This window comes from Bicyclus anynana, chromosome 21, assembly GCF_947172395.1.
Source record: "Bicyclus anynana chromosome 21, ilBicAnyn1.1, whole genome shotgun sequence".
Taxonomy (NCBI): Eukaryota; Metazoa; Arthropoda; class Insecta; order Lepidoptera; family Nymphalidae; genus Bicyclus; species Bicyclus anynana.
Window position 1 is genome coordinate 1,466,222 of NC_069103.1, and position 25,414 is coordinate 1,491,635.

General features: G+C 35.0%; 3 protein-coding genes across 5 annotated transcripts in view; 1 reads left to right on the forward strand and 2 right to left on the reverse strand.

Moving 5' to 3' along the window:
• LOC112044628 (neurexin-1) overlaps positions 1-4,895 on the reverse strand; it is a 204,980-nt gene extending 200,085 nt beyond the window's left edge. The window contains exon 1 of the mRNA XM_024080528.2: positions 4,719-4,895. The gene's annotated coding sequence lies outside the window, so the exon portion shown is untranslated. The remainder of the gene's footprint in view (positions 1-4,718) is intronic.
• Positions 4,896-10,739: 5,844 nt separating this feature from the next.
• On the forward strand, positions 10,740-22,566 carry LOC112044649 (protein preli-like). Of its 3 annotated transcripts, none has more exons than XM_024080548.2 (6): positions 10,740-10,985; positions 11,852-12,029; positions 13,400-13,507; positions 16,223-16,328; positions 17,121-17,313; positions 17,990-22,566. In XM_024080548.2, the coding sequence occupies exons 2-6, from the start codon at positions 11,938-11,940 to the stop codon at positions 18,211-18,213; spliced, it is 723 nt and encodes a 240-aa protein (XP_023936316.1). In that variant the 5' UTR covers positions 10,740-10,985; positions 11,852-11,937; the 3' UTR covers positions 18,214-22,566. The 3 variants fall into 3 exon arrangements, with proteins under 3 accessions (XP_023936316.1, XP_023936321.1, XP_023936318.1); XM_024080553.2 differs by having other exon boundaries at positions 10,745-10,985; positions 17,164-17,313; XM_024080550.2 differs by lacking the exon at positions 10,740-10,985 and adding an exon at positions 11,040-11,325.
• A 465-nt stretch (positions 22,567-23,031) lies between these two features.
• On the reverse strand, positions 23,032-24,877 carry LOC112044650 (probable methyltransferase-like protein 15 homolog). The gene is made up of 3 exons (XM_024080555.2): positions 24,677-24,877; positions 24,262-24,500; positions 23,032-24,193 (listed from the first exon to the last, which is right to left on the reverse strand). Exons 1-3 carry the CDS (start codon positions 24,745-24,747, stop codon positions 23,166-23,168), a joined length of 1,338 nt encoding a protein of 445 aa, XP_023936323.1. The 5' UTR covers positions 24,748-24,877; the 3' UTR covers positions 23,032-23,165.
• Between the last annotated feature and the right edge of the window lie 537 nt (positions 24,878-25,414).

Genomic DNA, 25,414 nt, shown 5'->3' on the forward strand with positions numbered 1-25,414 from the left:
TCCGAACAAAGTTGTGATCGTAGCAAACTAGGGCAGAGAAATGTATCGCATACAAGTCGAAGATTGCATTTCAAATTGTAAATACACCGTGACGTCATACGATGTTCGTATTCGAGGAATTTTTACGTGAATGCTTTTATACCTCGATACGTACATTTGTCGATGGTTACTGAAATAAACAAAATTTTAGTATAAGCTTTTGTTTGCTTTTGAGAGAGAGGAAAAATACGTACCATCAAAAAATCTAAATCAAAGTTCGTTTTTATCAATGAGGCTTAATTTACAAGCACTTCTGAAACGTCCAGTTTAACTATTTGTAAAGACTCTACCACCAGTGCGGAAGTCCAGTTCTAGCACCATGTATAACTCTCCGCAGCAATATTGCTGTTCTGATCTTAGGGTTCATTTACGCGACGGCGGCAACGGCAGCTGACAACTGCTACCGACTGCCGTTCACTGCCGTTGACTGGCGTTGACTGCCGTCAACTGTCGCCGAGACATCGCTGACTGCAGTCGTCGGTAGCAGTTGCTGCTCGTGTAAATAAAACCTAAAGTGTGACTGCAAGCACATCTATTTATGTACCTACCTTTTGCTTGACAAGTTCGTTAATGACACTCCCATGATATGCGGGCGACGGAGGGAAAGGACAGCGTGGGTCTGAAGTCGTGCGCTCGAGGCATCCCGAGATTTGCGAAAACTAATGATTTTGATGATATGAATGTGTGTTACTCATTCTTTTACGCTTCAACTACTGAACCGAATTACCTGAAATTTGGTATTAAGATATATTATAGCCTGGATTTACACATAGACTACTTTTTATCCCGGAAAAATCCATGGTTCCCGAGGGATTTGTGAAAAGCTTAATAACAGATGGATAACAGTAACTGAATGGGAGCAAAGAACTAGAGAAATAGAATCAGACGTAACTGGGCCAGCTAACCGCTGAGATTTCCACGCAAATGGATTTCAAAATGGCGAATAATTTGCTGATATCTTATTGAAACTTTCCATACTAAATATTCTATAAAAAAGTACTTTTTTCAGTACGTTACTATTCAAGGAAACTAAGTTTTGTATTCACTTTCTTTTGTATTCCTAAAACACCATAGACTTGAGTCGCCTGCATCGAAACGTTGACCTTAGTTACTCCTTTTGATTCTCAATCAAATATATATTTTTTTTATTCTCTACAAGTTATCCCTTGACGACAATCTCACCTGATGGTAAGTGATGATGCAATCTAAGATGGAAGAGAACACAGAGCGTTCTTACGAGATTACAAGGTCTTTAATATACGAGCAAACATTTTATATTCTCACTAGCTGACGCCGCGCGGTTTTACCCGCATGGTTCCCGGTTCCGTAAGAATACAGGGATAATATATAGCCTGTAGCCTTCCTCGATAAATGGGCTATCTAAAACAGAAAGATTTTTTTAAATCGGACCAGTAATTCCTGAGATTAGCGCGTTCAATCAATCAAGAAAACAAATTGTGCAGCTTTATAATATTAGTAAAGATTTTCCTTTTCTATTTTCCTCTTATTATTATGGTTCGAATAAACAATAGCTAAGCACCGCAAATGCCGACATAAGTCTTAAACTATAATAGTAATATTGCGGCCAAAGTTAACTCCCGAAGGCGTTCGTATCGCACCGTCGTAAATACATTGATCCCAACTCGTTGGAGGATTGATGTGGGCTAAACAAAGTTGTTGGTTATCCTACTATTTACTCTAAGAACTAAACGTTTACAATATACAACCTCATTTATAATTAGGAACAACGATTCCTTTGTTTATAATAAAACTTAAAAAACAATACCCATGGTCACAAACGAAATAATAAAAAAAGACTTTAAAAAGATTTAAAAATGGAATGAAAACATTTAAAAAATACCCCTATTAATTAAGAACAAACGATTCCATACCTTTGCCTAACAAGGCTTAAAAGCAATACCATCGTTTATGGTAACGAACGAAAAGATTACAAAGAATTTCAAAATTCAAAATGGAATAAAAATATAAAAGTTCAGAAATAACTAAATCGTAACGCCCGAAAGCGTTCGTATCGAGCACTGTCGTAAACACATTGATCCTAGCTCGGCGGATTGATGTGGGCCAAACAAAGTTGTTGGTTATCCGACTGTTTACTCTAATAACCAGATATTTACACAATACAACCTCCGTTTTAATTAGGAACAACGATTTAATACCTTTGCTTAACAAGGCTTAAAAAGCAATATCATCGTCTATGGTCACGAACGAAAAGATAGAAAATAATTTGAAAAGATTTGAAAATGGAACGAAAAAAACGTTCGGAAATAACAAAATTATAACTCCCGAAGGCGTTCGTATCGTAACCTCCTAAACACATTGATCCCAAGTCGTCGGATTGATGTGGGCCAAACAAAGTTGTTTGTTATCCTACTATTTACTCTAATAACAGTTCCCACTTCTAACGAGACGGCCATCTATACCGCAACTACGAAAGATAGAGCCTTTGATTTATTAAATAATTTTCTTTAATTAAACTGCCTCGTGTAGTCCAGTGACGTCACGGAATCCTAGTTTTGAATCTTGAGTCGGGCTATGAAATACTGAGCATATCTACCCTATCAACAAATTCTATCCTTTTTTTCTAAAACAAAAAGTCCAGGATCGCCTCAGTAGCCCACTCGTTGGACTATCTGGTTACGAATCACGAGGTCCTAGGTTGGAATCCTGGGTAGTGCTATAAGAGTTACTAAGATTTATTTCTTCTTAAAAACTTTCGTGCCTCGATGAGCAATTAAAGCCGTCGATCTTGACCATTATCAGTAACATCACAGATAGTCATCATTAATGAATTTAACATTGTCGCCGTAAGCCCGCCATACCGCATTGGAGCAATATGGGTATAAGCTTCATATAGGCTGATACTGATGACAAAACCAGGCCTCCCTCTTTATAGGAGAGGGTATATGGAGCTTAAACCCACCACGCTGCTCCAATGCAGATTGGCGGGCTTAGGGAGATAAAATTTGACGGCCTCCGTGGCGCAGTGGTATGCGCGGTGGATTTACTAGACGGAGGTCCTGGGTTCGATCTCCGACTGGGCCGATTGAGATTTTCTTAATTGGTCCAGGCCATTGGTCTGGCTGGTTGGAGGCTTTGGCCGTTGCTAGTTACCACCCTACTGGCAAAGACGTACCGCCAAGCGATTTAGCGTTCCGGAACGATGCCGTGTAGAAACCGAAAGGAGTTAGCCCGCTTCCATCTTAGATTGCATCATCACTTACTATCAGGTGAGATTGTAGTCAAGGGCTAACTTGTAAAGGATAAAAAAAAAAAATATTTGACTTGGCAACGATCGGTATCACACGTTGACCTGTGACCGACGCCTCAAATGCTCTTCGAAACACGGGGATGTAATACCAGCAACCTCTCAACTTCCTGCTGAGAGCATAGACTTACGAAATAGGCAGACGGTATCGGTCAAACAACTGAAGCAACAATGGCGCTATATGTGTGAAATTATATAATAGGAAATTAATGAGAGTCCGTCATCATATGTGCATCTGTGCATGTACGGATGTAAATGCGAAATGGCAAAATTAGTGTGCGTCACTTTTTAGTTCAGGAGACGGTGTCTGGATCTGTTATTACGTCTATGACTGAGAGTTTTTAGTGAGAATTCTTATGGTCCTATAACCTATAACCTCGTGACCCAAAGCTATATTGTAACCACTTTACCAACGAGGTATTTGATACTACCTTTTTACAATCTGCAGTTTTCCACGGAGGTTTATGGCACTAACGCGCGAGGAAACCATACATTTTATTGGCCATAACATCGTCTAATGCCAGTATAGTATACACTACCTACGTAGATGCCAGTATTATACTATACTAATATTATGGGATATATTTTTTACTACCTCATAAACTGTCTAGTCTGCAACATTAATATTAATACTCTTTGGCGTAGAAATTCTCTGCCTACCCCCGGAGTTTTTTTTGCATCAAGTATTTCAAAATCCATCGCGTAAAAATATATCTTATGTCACTCTCACAGAGACTATTCTATTACCTGAACATAGCTCGTGTAAAATTGAACTTTTTTTTCAAGGTTTTTATTAACCTCTTTGTTGGAACGCATAATATACCTACGCAAAATTACAACATTATAATATCGTACCTACTACAATTCTTTGGAGCTACGATTACACCACGAAAAGACGGACAGACGGACATAGCGAAACTAAAAATGGTATCCCAAGTTTTTAGTATAATCATTAATTGTATAGATACTTATTTTTTAGTTAATACTCGCAATCACAATACAAAACTTAGTCTATGGTACATGTAAGTATGACAAAATATTATACACCTATAAGCCCTAACTTGGAAACTGAAATTATAACGTTATACACTCACCCAACATTCCGGCGTTTAAACAAACAGCGGCAACCGCTGTCAAGTAATCGATACCAAACATTTACAAAATACAACCTCCGTAATTATTAGGAACAACGATTTCATACCTTTGCCTGCATAAATTAAAAACACAAAATAGTCTATGGTCACGAATGAAAAGCCAAAAGAATGTAAAGGATTTGAAATTGGAACGAAAAAAAAACGTTCAGGAATAACAGAATGGAGCGCGAGTACTCACACCGTACTATGCTACATGATACATCTACACAGATTATATATAACACAGTGAGTTGGAATACCTTTTATAAGTCCATGGGCGTCTGCAACAACACAATGGGTGTCTAACGGAGGAACACAAACCACTGTACACACGGTTATGGTGTTTAATGAACTGGGGGGTTGGATTATGTAATTAGATCAAGTGGTAGGACGCATGGCGCGAGCTGGACGCGCGATATACAACTGCAGGCAGGAATGGCGGCGGATGCGCGCGCAATCCGCCCTGCGCTTACTGTGGCCTTCCTTGCGAGCGACTGTCGTGCTGTAGGAAATATTCAGTTGTCGATTTCAGCAATAAGTTATTAAAAAAATAAAAAAATCTAAATTGGTTTATTTCAGGTGGGTCTAGTTTAAAACCACTTGGAAAGTCAAGTTTGATTATGTACTTGTAGAGACTGTATCACAGATTCGAACTTCAAGTGAACATTATTACTATTACCTTACCTACAATAATTATTCACTCCTAACACAATCATATCTAGAGACGAAAAGAAATATTGTTGATATTCACATTATAAAAACACTATAATTACTAATAATATAATAACAACAGTTTATATCAAAGACTATTAGTAGGTATATGGATTTAATAGTTTTATTTTATCTATATTTTTTTTAACTTCTATTTTTATTTTTTTTAATTACCTTACCTACAATAATTATTCACTCCTAACACAATCATATCTAGAGACGAAAAGAAATATTGTTGATATTCACATTGTAATAACACTATAATTACTAATAATATAATAACAACAGTTTATATCAAAGACTATTAGTAGGTATATGGATTTAATAGTTTTATTTTATCTATATTTTTTTACTGACAATATGAATTATTAACCTTAGTCTTAAAAGTCGGGGGTTCTTCACACAAAACTAAATATTTACCCTTTCTATAGACCCATTTACTAAAACTTCATATTTGTATGGCGGAACGCATCGTCACTAACCATTAATTATTGGAATATCAGGCAAATGTTACTTAAAAAAAAATTCAGTAAAAATTAACTCGCTAACAAAACAACACCTTAATCCAGACAAAAGGCTCGCACTTTGTAACGTTCAGCGTTACCTTACACCAATTACACCTCCCGTAACTATCGCAAACTTATCACGTAGTCCATTGCTGGCTTACCAAAGACAACACAACAGTAAAATCAAACAATTTCATACTAAACCCGCAATGGATGTTACGACAAAGGAAAATTATCACTTATTTTCACAAGTGTAGTTTTTGAAGGCGAGTCATGGTGAAAAAACGTTGATTTTCGTGAACGAATCCACCGTAGCTAAGTGCAATAAGGAACTGAGTAAATCTTTTCCTGGAGGCAATAAACGCGTCAATGTAATTCATATAGCTTTCACCTCATTCGTCTACTGGCTACGTTGTCTTGGCAAAGATACGGGTTCGATTTCGGGATTTCTCTGAAAACAGTTGTTCAGTTTTTACAAGTTTGTACTCAATTTGGAACGTTTGTTTGTTTTTGTTAAATCTCCCAAACTAAATCTGAAAATGTTCATACCTTACCGTTTAGTTAGAATGAGAACACATACTGAAATACGAGTAACTGCATTAGCTATTAACCGTGTTAAAACTTAATCCAACTGAAAGATAATCTTTCCTTACTTTGCTGAGAAATCACTGCGTAGCCTCGGTTTCCCGTAGAGACTCATATTAGGTACTATCGAATGTACTCATCATCTACGAGTATATTAATATTAGAGGAAAGATTTGATTGTTTGTTTGTTTATTTGCAATGAATAGGGTAACTACTGAATCGATTTGAAAAAATATTTTCACTCCTGGGAAGCCATACTATTGCTGGCTTTATATTATCCCCTATATATTCATACTATATTTGAACTCTCGTGCGAATGAGAGCTTATTTCCAATGAAACGACAACCACTCGGGTGAAACCGCGCGGCGTCTGCTAGTATGATATAAAATGTAGATTTTTTGATTTGTCTACCTACATATAAAAATACTTATAATGTATATTATTAATGTGTAAGGAATAATAATATTAATGTGTAAGGAAATCCTACTAATATTATAAACGCGAAAGTTTGTTTGGATGTTTAGGTGTATGTTTGGATGTTTGTTTGGATGTTTGTTGCTCTTTAACGCCGCTACTACTGAAGCGATTTGGTTGAAATTTGGTATTGAGATATATTATAGCCTGAATTAACACATAGGCTACTTTTTATCCCGAAAAAAAACCACAGTTTCCCGAGATTTGCGAACTCTGATGATTTTGATGATATGAATGTTTGTTGCTCTTTCACACCTCGACTACTTAACCAAATTAGCTGAAATATGGTACTGAAATATATTATAACCTGAATTAACACATAGGCTACTTTTTATCCCGCAAAAATCCATGGGTCCCGAGGGATTTGTGAAAAAATAAATTCCACTAGTAGTACTCTCCTATTTGATCTATTTCATAGGACTAGAACCCAGTACGATCCAAAGTCTAGGCTAGTCACTGTACAATTTGTAATTTTTAAAGTTAATTTCTTGTTTGTTATCATTTTAAGAGTAGTAAAAAGAATATTATTAATATCTGACAGAGATCGTTAAATAATCAAACACTATTATCCTAACCCGCCAACCTACATTGAAGCAGCGTGGCGAGTATCGTGACTCTATATCCCATCTTCAATAAGGAAGCCCGAGCCCGTAGTGCGCCGTTAAAATATAAGTAACATAATGATGAAAATATACTATTTTTTTAATAAATTTTCGTAAATTTTCCTCGCAAAATGCAGCAGGGAATAAATAATTCTGTAGCCGGGAGGTGTTATAAACGCGCGCATATAAATTCAAAGGTTTATGTTTTCGTCCTTGAGAACAAATCGTTCATACACTCGTGTACACTTGTTACTCGAGCTTTACTATTGGAAATGTGTCGATTTTCTCCGACTTTTTATTAATAATATATTTGACGTTTTATTTCTTCTACTTACGAGTTTAACAAGCCTCGTTTTGGATCATGTGGTTTTGGATCACGAGCTCCTGGGTTCCAGTCCTGGAAGGGGTTACGAAATATAGAGCTTTCTTTATTTTGAAAAAAAAAAGTAAAAAATCTCAAGTTGGGAAGTTGGTTACACAACCGTGCTTCTGAATGCACGTTATGCTATCGATGATCCTTACCTTACTTTACCTTATCAGCCTACCTAACCTATAGCCTCAATAGCTCAATGTTAAGAGCGGTTGGACTCATCACCGAGGGGTGGTGGTTCAATCCAGTACAAATACACAGTATTTCCCGACTAATTGAAGGGGAATGGGAATATTGGTCATATTAAAAATATATATTTATTCTTTTAAAATTAAAATAACTGGACTGTGTGTCCTGGGTATATATATTCTTCTATAATTTCGAACGCAGAGTCCTCAACAAATCCCGATGCCGGTCATTATAATGTAAATCTATTAATGATCGTTAAAGTTATTATGCAAAATGCATATTTATCATTATGGCTTCGCAGCTTGTACATTTATTCAGTGTCATACAGTGCCATACAGTATCATACAGTGCCTACTGACAACACTTCGCGGATAACATACAGTAGGTAAATGACATTTCTCAGTTGATTTTATGTTTTTCTAAATAGGTTGTAAATGAAGACTAAATTAGTGAATAGGCCAGCTAGCTCTAATACCTGATTTCAAAATCGACTATTGTGGAATTCAGAAAACGCTGGCATGTTCCATCAATTGGACTCGATCCTAATTTTATAGTTAATCTAAAAACATCAGTGTTTCAACACAATGGGAAACTATCGCGGTATAATTGGGCTATTGGACATTCTCTAATCTCTAATGGGAATTTGTGTGATGACACAGTGCTATTTTCATTTTATCTGCATTCACTTTACGGTGTATTTCACTCGGACCGATTGTGTATATCTACCCAATACAGTAAGTAAGTAATATTCCGAAATGACAGACCGTCAGATAGCATAAAACCTTTGCATAAAACTGAGTTCAAATGAGTGATTTTTTTAATTCTTTACAAGTTAGCCCTTGACTACAATCTCACCTGATGGTAAGTGATGATGTAATCTAAGATGAAAGCGGGCTAACTTGTTAAAAGGAGGATGAAAATCCACACTCCTTTCGGTTTCTACACGAAATCGTACCGGAACGCTAAATCGCTTGGCCGTACGTCTTTGTTTGTACGGTGGTAACTAGCCACGGCCAAAACCTCCCATCAGCCAGACCTGGACCAATTAAGAAAACCTCAATCGGTCCAGCCGGGAATTAAACCCAGGACCTCCGTCATGTAAATCCACCGCGCATACCACTGCGCCACGGAGGCCATCAAAATGAGTGAATTCAATTGTGTCTGTTTTCTTCAGAATAAGCTGCCGGTTTCAGCTAATTCTGAAGAAAACAGACACAATTGTTATTGTCACAAATATGCCTCTCTGTCCTAGAGTTACATGTTTCCTTTTGCCGTGGAAACTCTTGGACAATGGAACGTTTCTAACGTCACCCGGACGTGGGTTTTCTAACTCACGATCTCGGGGGCGTCCGGACTGATTCACTCAGGTCACGGTTACACGCTCCTGAATGGCCCTCTAAGCCGAGGTCCGAGTGTCATAGGAGACGCTCTTAGAGAGCCGTTCCGTCCTCTATCTTTATTTCAGCCTTCGGGTCTCATCAGGCGATGCTTCCGCGCTCGCCCAAACCCTCCGGTGTCGCCGTAATGGTCCCACATGCTTACTGAACACGAAAAAAAAATTATTATTTTTACAACATTAGATAGGTAACCTTGAGGCTTTATTTAGAGTACGAACAATTTTTGGATTTACCTACCGCCCTAAAATTGTTCGTACTCGACTAAAATACTAAAATAGTCTGTACGGCCTTTAGGCAAGATTCAGTAGACCATAAATTATACTAACTCTACATTATTATAATCTGTCATTTGGTAACATAGAATAAGGATGTGCTTTTAAAGTTACTTGAATGTAAAAATCGATTCTTTTCGATATGGATATACAGTATATGAGAAATGTTGTAATTAATTATTATACCACTTTACAAATTGACGACATTTAGAGAGTTAAAAAAATAGCTTTAGTAAAATCAAGAAACGATGTAACATATAAATTACTCTCCTATTATTATACCTACTTATTTGAATACAATATTTATTTTTTTAATTAAAGTCGATATAGTAAATATTCAATAATTTGATGTTTACAAAAAAAAAAAAAACAAAAAAAAATTAAAGAACGAGTGGCTGAATATTAATTATTTTTTATTTTATTTACGAGCAATCGATATCGAGATATCAACTGCGAATCGATCATTGTGTATGTATAAATATTATAAAGAGGTAAAGTTTGTAAGTTTGTAACAATTCTTTGAAATGGGGTAATCTTCGGAACTACTGGACCGATTTTCAAAATTCTTTCACCAGTAGAATGCTACGTTATCGGGGAGTGCTATAGGCTATATTTCTATCATATATAACTACTGAGTTATCGCTGGTTTTCTCTTACAGGTCGGACCAAAAAAATTACTTATTCGCATGCGCTGACTCAACCATTGCGTATAACTCAAATAAATGTATGGAGGCTTTTTGAACCTTTAAAAGTTCTACAAAAAAGTTCGCGACACCATATATCTATCTTTTATATTTTAGCAGATATAGTACCTTTAGTACTTTAATAAATTATTTAAATTTTAAACTAAGGTTTACGTCATTATTTACACAACTAAACTTAAATCCTTATCAAAATAAATTATTTAATAATCACAAGGATATTATAGAGATAAGATTTGCCCTTTACAGTATGTTAATTAGTTATATAGTTTCGGAGATAATACAAAATTTCTATGGTAAGGTAGAGGTAGAGAAGTTTACATCAATTTTTACGCGGACGAAGTCGCGGGCGTCCACTAGTTGTGTATAACTAGGAAATATTCGTATCGACTCGACTATCGACTATCGTATTTACTTCCCTGCCCTAGTCCAAGTCCAACCACAGATTATTAGATAGTCCAACTGACAACCAAGGAACATCAACATCTAATAATCTGTGATCAACTGTCCAAGATCAAATTTCTTAGTGTGGTCATCTGTGAAGTGTGAATAAATTTAACAAAATTTTTATCAAAAACACCTGGAAATATGAATGATAACATGTGGTTTATGGAGAAATCGATCATTAAACGGTCAAAATAATTGTCGTAAGGCGCAGTATCACATTCTTGGCGGAGTCTCTCGTATTAATAAACAGCATTTTACAACTCCGGCAAAAGGTGATTATGTGATTAATTTACATTTCCGCAAAAAAAAAACTAGTATTTACTACAACATCTTGAGTTTTTGAGTTGTTTTATTAGTTTTTAGATTTCAAGTAACCTGTAAATGCTGTAAAAGCTGTTATACAACTTTTCTTGACAACATGGGTTTGTTTATTAAAATGCATTCGACCTTAATTAATATTCAAATTCGATTGGACAAAGTACGTGACTGCATCCACATACCTCAATTCCTTTGTGTTTTTAAACGAAATTGATGTTATACGAATTTATAGTAACTGTCCTTTAATGCTGATGTGTAATCAATCGACCTAAATTCAGTTTTATGTAATACATAGTAAGTATAATCTAATTAGGTAAGTGAAAATCTATTTTAAGATTAGATCTAAGTAATAAGTTAGAAAAATACATATCTTTACTTTTGTATTATTTTATTACTTACATTTCAGTTATTTTTTAGCCTTAAATAAAGTTTAAGAAATGATTATCCATTTAAATTTAATTCTCTTTTACCCGCTTGAAGTTTTGTTTTATGACAAATAGTAGCCCAAAACCAGACAATTTTTATTATTAAGTTAATGATTTATTAATAAATAATTGTCTTGTTAATAAATATATTGTTACATTAGAACCTCTTTTTATTTAAATTTTTGCCTCTCTAATATTTAAAAACACCATTTTTCTTGAATAATATTGAAAGTTACTAATGCAACCCTTTGTGTCGTACAGACTCGAGAATGTTTTCATTTTTTAATTTTGTATTTAGTGGGGCTACAACACTGTCTGTGCGCTCCATCTGCCTATTTTTAATTAATCTGTGACTGTACTGTATTACATTTGAAAATAGAACTACTCTTTAACAGGTTTTAGCTGCAACAAATAATGGTGCACAACTGAGGTCCGGACATATTCTGCTTTTGAAATTAAATAAAAAATATTATTGAAAAAAATGGCAAGATATTTTGAAAACACAACTATATTCAACTTCAGCTGGGATCAAGTCGCTCTGGGGTATTGGAAGAGGTATCCCAATCCACAAAGGTATGTGAAATTAATCCAATATTCTTTAACTATAATTACCTTCATAAATTCAATAAAAATGGTCAAAAATAATCATTGTATGATGATTACATTAAATCTGGTCAGTTCACCTTGTAGGAGGCTGTTGTATAAGATATATGTTTTGGATCAATGTTCTTCACAGGGCAGATTTTCCTAATGTGAGTGCCTGAGGGTAGATGTTACCTTATCAGCCGATACTGCTGGACATAGGCCTCTTCTTCTTTCTTTCTTCTGGTCCGTTTCCGCACTTATCATGTGATTACCATGTGATTGGCGTTGTGCGTGGATCACTCCGGTGTAGGTTCCCGCTGGATTTATTCCATCCAGCCGAGCTCGCCTCTTGCATGGACCTCCAAGCACAACAGTCTCGAGCCGCCAGCATTCAGCGGCTCCCTGCAACACCGTTGATAGATGTTATATAGCCTAAAATAAGTTTCTTAATGCCTATTTAGAATTTGCCTTATTAATACAAACAGACAAACTTGAACATTATTTATGTACAGATAACTTTACAACAGGTTTAAATATCTTGTTTAGTCAATTGTTAATTTTGAAATATTGCATAATTATAATAGGATTACTTAATTAGCTTACTTGTATATTTTTCTGCAATCTGTATGTCTAATCATTTGGTGAATCATGCAAGACATGGCAAGTCATTTAAGGAAACTTTAAGTATATTCTTAGTTTTCTTCAGAAGTATGGATTAAAATAATGAAACCCCATTAGAATTACATGAGTAATTTATAAACCATTCTTGACAGTTGGGTAAAAAAATTAGAGGAGATATAGACAAAATTTATAATGCCGACCTTTTTTTTTAAATAAGTAAAAAACAAAAAAGATGTGAGTGTAACACAAAATTGAAAAATTTTGTAGTTATAATATATAACTGTAAGTAACTGTCTGTTTGTCTGTTACCTTTTGACAGCTAAACGGCTGAGCTAATAGAGCTGAATTTTGGTATAATAGTAAATAGGACCTTGGAGCAAAACATAGGGTAATTTTTGCCCTAAAATAAAAATAGAAGGGGGTGAAGGTTAAAGTTTGTATGGAAAGTCCTCCATTTTTAGACAGTTTTAAAATTTTTATGATAAATCATGAAATACAATGTGATTCAAAAATTTTTAAAATTCAACCCCTAAAGTGGTGAAATAGAGGATGAAAATTTACATTGATTTCCAGGCGAAGTCGCGGGCGTCCGCTAGTACATACATAAAACAAAAGAGAAATGTATATAACATATGATATATTGCATCAATTCAATAATACTTCTTTAATGAAACACTGTAAATGTAATGTTTCGATTTTAATGTACATAACAATAGTAATTGTAAACTTGGTTTCAGCACACATGTGCTATCAGAGGACACCTGCAGCCGACAAGTAAAGAATGGGTGCCTTTACACAAAGCGACTGCTAACCAAGACCAACAGGGTGCCCAAATGGGGGGAAAGGTATGTACTAATAAATAAAATCTTCCCTCTGACAACATTTTTCTGTAAAGTAATTACCAATGTGAATATATATTTTTTCCATACCTGTTTTACCCTAACACAGAAATTGATGGATGGATGGGAGGGGGTTAGATGTGTTTTTCATTTGAAAAAAATATCCTTGAGGCAATCTTAAATATATATTGTCAACATTAACAACCCATATTAGGCTCACTGTTGAGCAAGACTCTCAGAATAAAAGGGGTTAGGCCCTAGTCCACTATGCTAGCCAAATGCGGATTGGCAGACTTAAAACAATTCACAGATATGACGATTTTCCTTCACCATTTGAGACACGTGATATTTAATTTCTTAAAATGCACATAACTGAAAAGTTAAAGATACGCCCTCCGAATAGAAAGGCAAAGGTCATATCCACTACATATTATAGTTTATATATATATACTTCAAATTGTTCAAAATAAGTTACATCATTATGTTATTGATCAAAGTTTGTAAGGAAATCACAGTCCTGGAAAATTATATAAACAAATGCATACAATGAGGAAAATAACATTCAAAACACTACCATAGGAAAAAAATATGTATAGTAAGGTTTCATCTAATTAAATTACAGATTATCTAGATTGTCTGGAAATTAAATAAGATTATAAAATTTCAAAATCTATTAAAAATCTTTTATTGTAATTTGATCAAAATTCATAGTTTTATCTTTCTTGCATTAAATGTTACATTTTTCAATATGTGAACTATGAACATAAACGCACAAATAACAAAGATATTAATAATTTTGTTCGAACGCCCATACAAATGTAACGATCATTATGACCTACGACGTCATTAAATCGTACCATTTTGTATGGGGCGTTTTTCGCGGCGGCGCCGTAAATCTGACCCTTTAAATCCCTGTAGCTCCGAAAGTAATGATCACAGATACCTTGTTTCTTTTACAAAATTGCTTTACTATTAGCATACTATCCTAATTTATAAACAATTTGAAAAACTGTCATCATCTCTATTGTATTAGGTCCTACATTGGGACAGGTATCCAAAACTCTACAGTGCCAGTTTCCAATTTGTTTCTATCTCCCTCTGCCTAATATAGATATTAGAGAAATTTACAGGGTGCTCGGGAGTGTTTCCCATAACTCTGGGGTTATATTCTTTAGCGAAAATTAATTAAAAATGTTCAAAGAACATGTATTCTAAAATTAATATTTTCGGGGTAAATAATATTTCTTTTGTAAATAGATCTTAAAATGTGTCCCTTATACGCATGCTTTTAACTCTGTTGTAGTGAAGTTTGACGTATTTTTAAAATGCATGGATAGATAAAGCCGTGTCCGACGAAATTACGACTATCCATGTAACAGATAGTCGGAATTATTTGAATTACTTTGTATGAAAAAATAAAGAAAAAGTAAAGTAATAAAAAATATTAGTTATGCAGTGGACTCATCAACACCTTGAAGTTATGGGAAATAGAGCACCCGAGCATCCTGTATAGACAAATTGGAAATTGTTACAGAATAGCACTACTGCTCGGTGATTAATCTCTGCCACATGACATGCCTGGCTTTTGCTTGGTGAATCAATGCTAAGATATTCGCACCTTACGAAAGTTAGCATGTGATATTGTATCTATTTTAAGTGTCTGGTAAAAAATATTGATGTTGTGATGATTCACCTTGCATTAATATGGCATTGAGTGTACTGTAGATAATTGTCTAAACACATTGCGGGGTCACCTTCAAGGTTTACAGTTAAAATAAACAAACAATATTATCATCGATCATAAACAAAATTGGGCAAAGTATATTTCAGTGATCATGATCAGTGAGCCGTGGTAGCCCAGTGGTTATGACCTCGGCATCCAATTCCAGAGGGTTCGAATCCGGTCCGGGGCGTACACCTCCAACTTTTCAGTTGTGTACATTTTAAGAAATTAAATGTCACGTGTCTCAAACGGTGAAGGAAAAACATCGTGAAGAAAACTGCATTCCAGAGGATTTTCTTAATTCTCTACGTGTGTAAAGTCAGCTAATCCGCATTGGGATTCAAGCTCAGCAGTGAGCCGAATTTGGGTTGATAGTTGCCAATGCTAACAACATTTCAGCTTTCATAAAATGAGAAAAGTTTGGTTATCACCACTCTCTATCAGATTCTCGTAAATACGATAATAAATAAATATTAGTGTTTTTGTAGGTGTGTTTCTACCTCCATTTTTATGAATTTACCCCTCAATATATTTTTATCAAGATGGATAAAGGTATTTTGTCACTGATAAGTTAGAAATTTGATATTTTTTATCAAAATAAAGTGTTTAAATCCATATTAACGATTATCTTGTTTTTGTAAATATTACGTAGACTGCTTAAGATGAGATAAAATTGTAGGTAGGTACTTACTTGTATGTGGCTAAGAATGTTATGGACAATATTTGCAATCATGATACTGAAAAACTAAGGAACACATATTCAATAAATAAATTTTGAAGCCCTAATATCCGAGGAAGAAGGTTAGTTCCGATTCCTTCTGTTCATAACACAAGTTTTCGACTTAATCAAAATGTTAATGAAGCCATAGATGATACTAAAACTCTTCATAATAAAAAAAATACATGAAGATTAATTTTCAAAATTATCTTGCAACCATTGAAAATTGAATCAGTTGATTAGAATGATGACTAAAACACGTGTTCCTCTTTACTATCAGGTTCTTCAGTGCGAAGTCGGTGAAGATAATAGAGGAGAGCATAGTTGATCCAGAGAAGAAGGTTTTGGTCACTTACACCAGGAATTTGGGATACACTAAAGTTATGGTGAATTTTGGATCACATTTTGAATAATAAGTAGTACAATTATAGTAGGGGAGCCGAAGAGGGGATTTTTGCAGTTACTCGAGCGCTGCAGATGAACGTAAATGAGTATACCTAGCACGTTGTTCAGTACCTCCATCAAGTATGAGCCCTTAATAGTAGTGGGTGCGATTGGGGCAACCAAAAAAAAAACTAACTTCAGAAATACTCAAGCAGCACGTCAGTTTGAGATAAGGTACGTGAGTTGATAGCTAAAAGATGTGCATTTCGAAAATCTGACGATTTGAGCGTCACGTAATGGAATGGGAGGGTTCCAAAGTTACAAAAAACCCTTTGAGCCACGATTGCGGTTATTTATATACTTATTTTGAATGAAATAGTCTCCTGAATAATCGCTCATGTTGTCTGATGATTTCAGTAAGCCAAAGTAACAATTGTTTTTAAAGTCTGTACAATTTTTCCCACCGCTGAAAGCGAAAAAATTATATAACCATTTATTTATTCTATCATCTAATCTACCCAATCTAAGCGATTCCAATGATGTAGTAACTGCAAATTTAGCATCCCGGGCTCCCCTACTATTATGGCACTTTGCGATTTCAATGTAAATCACAAGGTGCTGAAATAACGATTCGGCACCGGTAAGCGCAGTGTAGGTGGACCCCCATTTCTCCCACAATGCTTGATGATGATGATTATGACTCGTTGCAATAAAAGGTTCCATTTCAGTCTTTCCTGCAGTTTTTCCAATATTCCGTTTGATGGTGCTGTTACTGACGATGCTCATGTCCCCAGAGCGTGGTGGAGCGCGTGGAGTACAGTATGTGCCTGTCCCCAGAGCGTGGTGGAGCGCGTGGAGTACCGGCCGGCGGGCGCGGGGCAGACGGTGGCGCGGCGCTGCGCGTGGATCGACTCGCAGGTGTTCGGCTTCTCGCGCGCCATCCGCGCCTTCGGCCTCGACCGGTTCCGCAAGAACTGCAACCAGATGGTGAGTTGAGTGCGCGACACATACGAGTACAGTCAACACAATGCAATGTGGGACATGACGCAGGTTCGTGGTTACCTTGTCAGCCGATAGACGTCTACAGCTGGACATAGGTCACCTCCAAGCTCATCGGTCTCGAGCCGCCAGCATCCAGCGGCTCCCTGCAACCCGCTTGATATCCTCAGTCCACTGGGGGGTCGACCAACACTGTGCTTTCCAGTGCGGGGTCGCCATTCCAGTACCTTGGGATTGGTAATTGTTCGTGGTATATTACATAACATTGATTTCTTCGATTATTTTAAATTGTGAACCTACACCTCGGGATTCGGAAATAACGATAACTGAGTCCTTAACCGCTTGTTACAGAAATGCCCCAAAACTTATTATTGTTTTTTTATTCTTTACAAATTAAAGCCCTTTGACTACAATCTCGCCTGATGGGTAAGCGATGATCCAATCTCAGATGGAAGCAGGCAACTTGCTAGGAGGAGGATGAAAATCCACACCCCTTTCGATTTCTACACGACATCGTGCCTCACACTTCATTAGACGACAGAGAGGAGAGTCTGTCGCCAAAACCATTGTATCAAGCGATATGAATTTCCTTTTCTTTGAGATGGAAAAACTTCGTCAAAATTTCATCCTTCGCCACTGGTACATGTATATTTATGATCGCCAGGTGAACGGCTTCAACTTCGTCCTGCACAGCATGTTCCCGCGGCAGGCGCCCGCGCACCCCATGGCGCCCATGGCGCACACGCTCAAAGAGATGCGCGAGGCCGCCGCCGCCGCCACCGACCGCGCCAAGGCCAACGTGCTCTCCTCCGTCAACCGCAGCTAGGACGACTGAGGCGCTCCCAGGACGCTCCCCAACACGTGCACATGCAAGTGAACAACACATAAATACATTTCAAAACACAAGTGAAATGTAAACAAGTGTTACACGAGGACATTGTAGAACACACGTTAAATATACAGTTGAATAATGCAGTACACATAAGAACATTTCAAAACACGTGTGAAATATAAACAAGTGTTACACGAGGACATTGTAGAACACATTAAATAATACACTTTAATAATGCAATACACTGAACAATTCGAAACACATGTGAAATGTAAACAAGTGTTACACGAGGACAGTGTAGAACACACGTTAAATATACAGTTGAATAATGCAGTACACATAAGAACATTTCAAAACACATGTGAAATGTAAACAAGTGTTACACGAGGACATTGTAGAACACACGTTAAATATACAGTTGAATAATGCAGTACACATAAGAACATTTCAAAACACATGTGAAATATAAACAAGTGTTACACGAGGACATTGTAGAACACACGTTAAATATACAGTTGAATAATGCAGTACACATAAGAACATTTCAAAACACGTGTGAAATGTAAAGAAGTGTTACACGAGGACATTGTAGAACACACGTTAAATATACAGTTGAATAATGCAGTACACATAAGAGCATTTCAAAACACATGTGAAATACAAACTAGTGTTACACAAGGACATTCCTGAGTGAACGTGAAATACTCCTATAAATAGTTGATGAAGACATTTTTAAACACATGTCAAATGTAAGTAGGCGTGACACAAGGACATTCCTGAACACACAATGAAAATACAGTATGCAATACATTTCAAAACACATGTGAAATGCAACCAAATGATACTAACAAATAACCACGAGGACATTCCGCAACACACGTGAAAATATTTAAACTAAGTGACACAATATATATTTTTAATATGTATTTATAGTATGGAAATATTTTCATGAGGTTCGCCAAACTTGGTTAACCAATTTATGTGACACATGACAACATTTAAAAAATATGTTTGATATACTTATAGTAAAACACACAAGAAATATTTAAAAAATTAAGAAACAAACGTAACATAAAATACTTGCAAAAAACATGAAAATATTTCCAAACACATGTAAATATAATCCTCTCAAGTGACACTATAAACAAGGATATTCCTAAACACAAATCTAACCAAGTGAAAAATACATAAAATACATCTTAAACAGACACTAATACATTTTGAAACACATTAAATACAATTATGCCAAGTGAGACACACTTTTAGAAAAGACATTTTGCAAACAATTTTGGTTTTTGTCAGAAACAGTCTCGATAAGTTGTTGTGTAATATAATATTATTATTTTATGATAGGCCATGCATTTTCACTTTACTCACTAGTGCTAACAAGTCATCATTATAGCCTATTATAAACGTGCCAATTCAGGAACAGGCCTCCCTAGTTATAGGAAAGTTGATATGAAGTTAAGTCCAATGCTGGTTAGTTGGAATAAATAGCCTCAATAGCTCAACAATAAGAGTGGTCGGACTTATCACCGAGGGGTGATGGTTTGATCCCTGCCCCGTTGGTCTATTGTCGTACCCACTCCTAGCGCAGTCTTTCCCGATTAATTGGAGGGGAATTGGAATATTTGTCATATTAAAAAAAATATATGGCAAATATTCTTTAAAAAGAAATTATATAAAATGAGAAGAATTTCATTGCATGCTCTGTGCTTCCACCACTTGAGAACCTAATTAAAATTTAGTGATAGTTGGTAAAGTAAAGTATACATTTCCTTGAAAAAGTACAATTAAACATTAAATTCATAAATGTTTTAGCTTTGAGAAAAATAAAAAATGAGAATTATATTTAGCGATATACACAAATAAATTGTATAAATTATAATAGTGTCTTGTGCATTTACTCTTACAATATTCGTCTTTCATACAATTTAATAGGAGTAAGTGCATAATACACTCTTGCATAATATATAGGTAAGTATAAGATATTAAATATTATAAATATAATAATTAAATATTTAAACTACAAGTGTTTACAATAAACAAAATCTGCTTGCCATATTATTTGTAAAAGGATTGCAATTTTTAAATGTAACTATCAAGAATCAACTTGTATCAGTAGTAAATAAAATATGTGACGATCAAAATTTTTTAAATCTATTTCTCACTTACAAAGCACTGCCATATGTTCGCATACATTCATAATTATTATTTACGCTACTATGTACCTAAGTGCCGGGTTTACATTACGAAACAAAAAATATTTTTTAGAGTTTCCTCCTTAAGAAACGATATATAGCCCCCCGTTTGAAAAAAATATGGGCAGTAAAATTGGATGAACGAATGGCAGCGTTCCGTTTTTTGTGCGCAACCTATTCTGCGCACCTTTCACCGTGCGCTGCTGCCCACAGCGTGCACATGCGTTCGGGCACGCACGTCGCGGCCTGCTGCACCTCGGTTGCGCACCTTTCACTTTTCAGGCGTTAGTATTGAGACGTACCTTCATAATGTATGCTGCGGGGCAACATACAGTAATTTAGACACGTCGATCTGAAAGAGTAAACTCCATTCGTGCATCGAAGCTAACACACTTTTTTTTTTATTAATATTTATAAATGCTACATAAACAATAGGAACATGTCATTATTGGTCATTATTATGGATAGAATGTTGATTATTTGTTTTTACAATAAAACATACATGCCATGTAAAATAATGAAAGATAAAAAAATATATAAAAGACAAAATGTAAAAAAAAATAAAAATTATATAACTATTATGTCACAATCTTGTATATTTGTTGTCATAAATTAAATGCTAAATAATATAAGTTGATTATAAATTCAAATTTTGTCAATTTTAATCACTCTTAGCGTAAACCCGGTCTTGTAAGATGGTATTATGAACTTTCCAATAATGATATTGATCATAGATTGCCACATTCCAACTGTGGGAGTTTTTGTGAATGAACATTCATTTTCATTTAAAACATGCTACTGAAGTATTCATTCAAAATCATCATTCATTGATGAATGTTTTAAGCATAATATTAAGTTCATGTTTAATATTAATAAATCTTTGCTGTATCAAAACAATTAATTAGAAATTGATTTAATTCCTAATCATGCTAAGACTTTTAAAATTAAAATAATTATAAATCGAAAGTGAAATATGAATAAAATATACTGTTTACACTTATTCTGATTTTAATTATTAAATGTTAGTGTATTAAAAAAAGATAGAATATTGTAAATAAACCTTAGCTTGTCCATATGTCTTACCATAGTGATAATATAAATGCATTTTTTGTGGTATGTATTTTGAAATCTTGTTCAATTACTGTTTGTATGTACTCACGTCGCTAGTATAGTATGATGCAATCTTTATGACGTTTTAGACTAGCATTACGATACAAGATTTTAGATGCCAGCGGTAACGCAGGGATGCGGCGGCAAGGCCATCTTCCCTCAGTTCTTGATTTTTGCATACACTACGTGACACTAGCTTATTGCTGAGACGTCATAAGGATTGCATCCGATTATACTAACTTTAGATTATTTCATAAAAATTGGACTACATATACTAAAATTAGTAGGTAGGTATATGTCCGAATTATTTGTACATGGCACCTTAACATATTCAAACATTAAGTTTGTATGGAAACTGATGGAAATAGAAATTATATAAAAGGACTTTTAAGTAAATATTTGTGTCAGAAGGTCTTGAATAATTGCAACATGAACATCTTTCGTTTCAAAGACACCACACCAGCCGAATGTATTAAGGTGTCAGGTCAAAATCATTTTCACTACCCTATAATAATTTGTGATGAAAAATCCCAATACCTGATGTCCAAAGGCTGGCGAGCAAATGACGAGGTCCTCAATAAGGTTTTTAGTTACTCTTTAATTAATATGGATAATATTAATGTTGAATTAAAGTTGAATACTAACTTACTATAATGAAATGTTTATTAATTTTCGACTTTATTTCACTTTCACAATCACATTAGTTTGAATATAACAAACTGTGCTTAGCAATAGCGAAGACTGAAATTTTCTCTTAGGTAACCCGTGTTTTTTTAGTCTGAATGTGTTTTTGACTGAGTATGTTAAATTATAAGTTCCGTGGATTTTTAAAAGGTAACCCGATAGGAATCGAGTTGGTTAGGAACCATCGCCCCTGCTACTTAGCCGCTCCTCGTCAGGTGCTAATTTAATAGTTTGCGACGTGAGTTATCATTTTTATCAATTTTTATCAAATTATATTTGTATTTTTTTTTTACAATATGCATCTACCTACTTTCCATGTGTAATTTTAATTATGTCAATAGAATGTTACTGTTGTAAATTAGAGGGATGTAGTTACCACTTCCAAAATACTGCTAATAAAGAGTAATACAAGTATTTTGTCATAGTTTCATTTTTATTACAACCATTCTCAGCTAAACCATGTGTGGATTTTGTTAATCTACAGACTACACTTATATGGCTGTAGGACTTTCTAAAAGTCAAGAGAATTTTCACTAAATTGAAAAAAAATTCATACAGCCTAAAACAAATTAAGGTTTATTAATAAAAGTTATTTGGCCAGGAATTGTTTAGCCTACCTAGTAGTATTAGTCGCGCAAATTCGTTGAATACACTCCCATGATATGCGGGCGACAGAGGGAAAGACTGCGCGGGTGTGAAATCGTGCGTACGGGGAAGTGACGTGCATCAGTCGTGGGTTTGTCATTCAACGCTACAGGCCCCCCGAACCGCGCGGAACGGGAGTCTTACGAAAGAAGTTGCCAAGCTATCACAGAGTTTATTTAAAGAGTAGAGAGTTTATGTTCTTTAGAGTCGTGAAATAAAAAAAAATTGCCATAATTCTGTATAATAATTTATTTACTGTCTATCTATATCTACATTGAAATTTACAATTAATTCAACAAAAAAAAAACTTAACATGGCAATCATTTTTCCTAAAACTTCATTTAAAAAAAGTTATCATGATAGATCAGCTATTTTATTTTAATTGCAGCTCTTAACCGAGCACTTCGACTTCTGGGGTTCCTTTCTACTTCTTCATCTGACGGAACCTCCACATGTTTATTAATAGGTTTCCATGGGGAATCTAAAAACTGATTTATCGTTTCTTGATCCTGGACTAAAGTTGGACTCAAATATCTTAACGGAACAGGGTTTGCTGTTTCATTGATGATGTTTCCTGCTATATGCCTTTTAACAATAGTATCTTCTAAAGAATGAAAACAAACCGTCAAAAGACGCCCATTCAATTTTAAATAATACTTTGCTAACACCATTCCATAGTTTATTTCGTTCAATTCATTGTTTACGAAAATTCGTAAAGCTTGAAACACTTTTGTAGCATTTGATTGTGGTCGTTGTAATTTGTCTAATCTAAACTCGTCAGGGCAACATGAATCAACAACGTCAACTAATTCACGTGTTGTGTCTATATTTTTAATCATATATCTAGCTTGTATAATTGTTTGTGCAATTTTGGCTGCCTTCTTTTCCTCGCCGTATATTTTAAATATCTTGTACAGCTCGTGTTCATTGGCTGTCGCTAACACTTCCCTGGCGGTTATTTGGTTTGGATCACGACCTGCATCCATTCTCATGTCTAAGTAGCCATTTTTGCTTATCGAAAAACCTCTTTCACCCGTATCTAACTGCATAGAAGAACAACCAAAATCAAATAATATCCCATCTATCGATGATTGATTAACATCAATGCTTTTTAAAAGTGAGGGTAATTCACTAAATCTACCCAGCAAAGGTGTAACTCTATTGGGAAATTCCTCGGCTAGCTTTTTAGCCTTTTCATAGGCAATAGGATCTCTGTCAAGGGTTAGCAAACGGCAGTTTGCTGACTCAAGTATCTTGCGAGAATGACCACCTGCTCCGAACGTCATATCTAAATACAGCTCACCATTACTTGGTTTCAAATATTTGATGACTTCATTTAACATAACAGGTGTATGATCTTTGTATGGATTTGTATGGATGTTTCGTTGTAAAGACACTCTGTTTAAAATTTTTATATAATTGAGTAACATCTTTAGTCCTTACTAAATATTTTTCTGAAGAAACCTTTGTTCTCTTCTTTCAAATAGTCTAACACTTCAGTGGAAAGTATGAGCTGACACTCTTCTGTGCTTAAACCAGTAGCAGTGCTGTGAAGAGTTCTTTTATATTTATTCCTATAGTTATTGTCAGCTAATTTGTTCAATGCGTTGTATTGCTGGTTGCAGAATTCAGAGTCTAAATTCACTTTGTCAGTTGATTCGAAAGCAGCTTTTACTTTGCTACGGATGAATTTGCCAAGATCTCTGTAAAAAGTATCAATTTAAGAATCCAGTAAGTTAATGTTTAAAATTATCAAAGATTTACAAATAATTACTACAAATATATAATAAAGTATATTATTTCTTTGATAAACTGTATTCATAGACTAAATCATAATAAAAATATAACAGGAAAATCGGAATAATAAACCTAACCTCACCTTTCCCCTTTCGACGCATCCACAGGCCACTTTACAAGGAGCTTTGTAAATTTTTTATATTGGGAAGTCATTATAACTTTCTATTATCCATATTATGTTAAAGACAATGTAATTATTATGGTTTTTAGTAGTTTTTTTCACTCAAACACTAACTTCTAAAAATATACCTAATTTACTACCGTCACCGTCAGTGTCAGTGTCAACCACAAACGTCAATGTCAACCTGACTTTTCATGAGTAAAGTTTTTTTTTCTTTATACTTTCCGACAGGGAAAAGGCAAAGCGTTTAATTGTACAGCCAAATATTTTGACATTCATAAGTTTTTTTTCTACGCTGTTTTATGGCTCTGAGTTCAAACAATTTTATAAGATTAGATAACGTTTAAAAATTATGTTTTTTAGGATTCCGTGGTCAACAAAGAACCCATATAGTTTCGCCATGTCCGTCTGTCTGCCCGGTTTAACGCAGAGACTATTACTACTAGAAAGCTGTAATTTAGCATGAGTATGAACATTAAAGGGTGGACATAGTCGTTATCTAAATATTGAAAAATATTTTTTAAAGGTACCTCCCCTACATGTAAAGTGGGTATATTTCTTTTTATCTCTTAATATAATTAATCATTAGAGTCGAATCTGTCATCATATTATGAGCAACGCATTAAACATTCTAAAAACCTGTTGGAAATTAATTTACTCTTTGGCTGGAAGTTGTATTCACCGCATTGTATGCCTAAA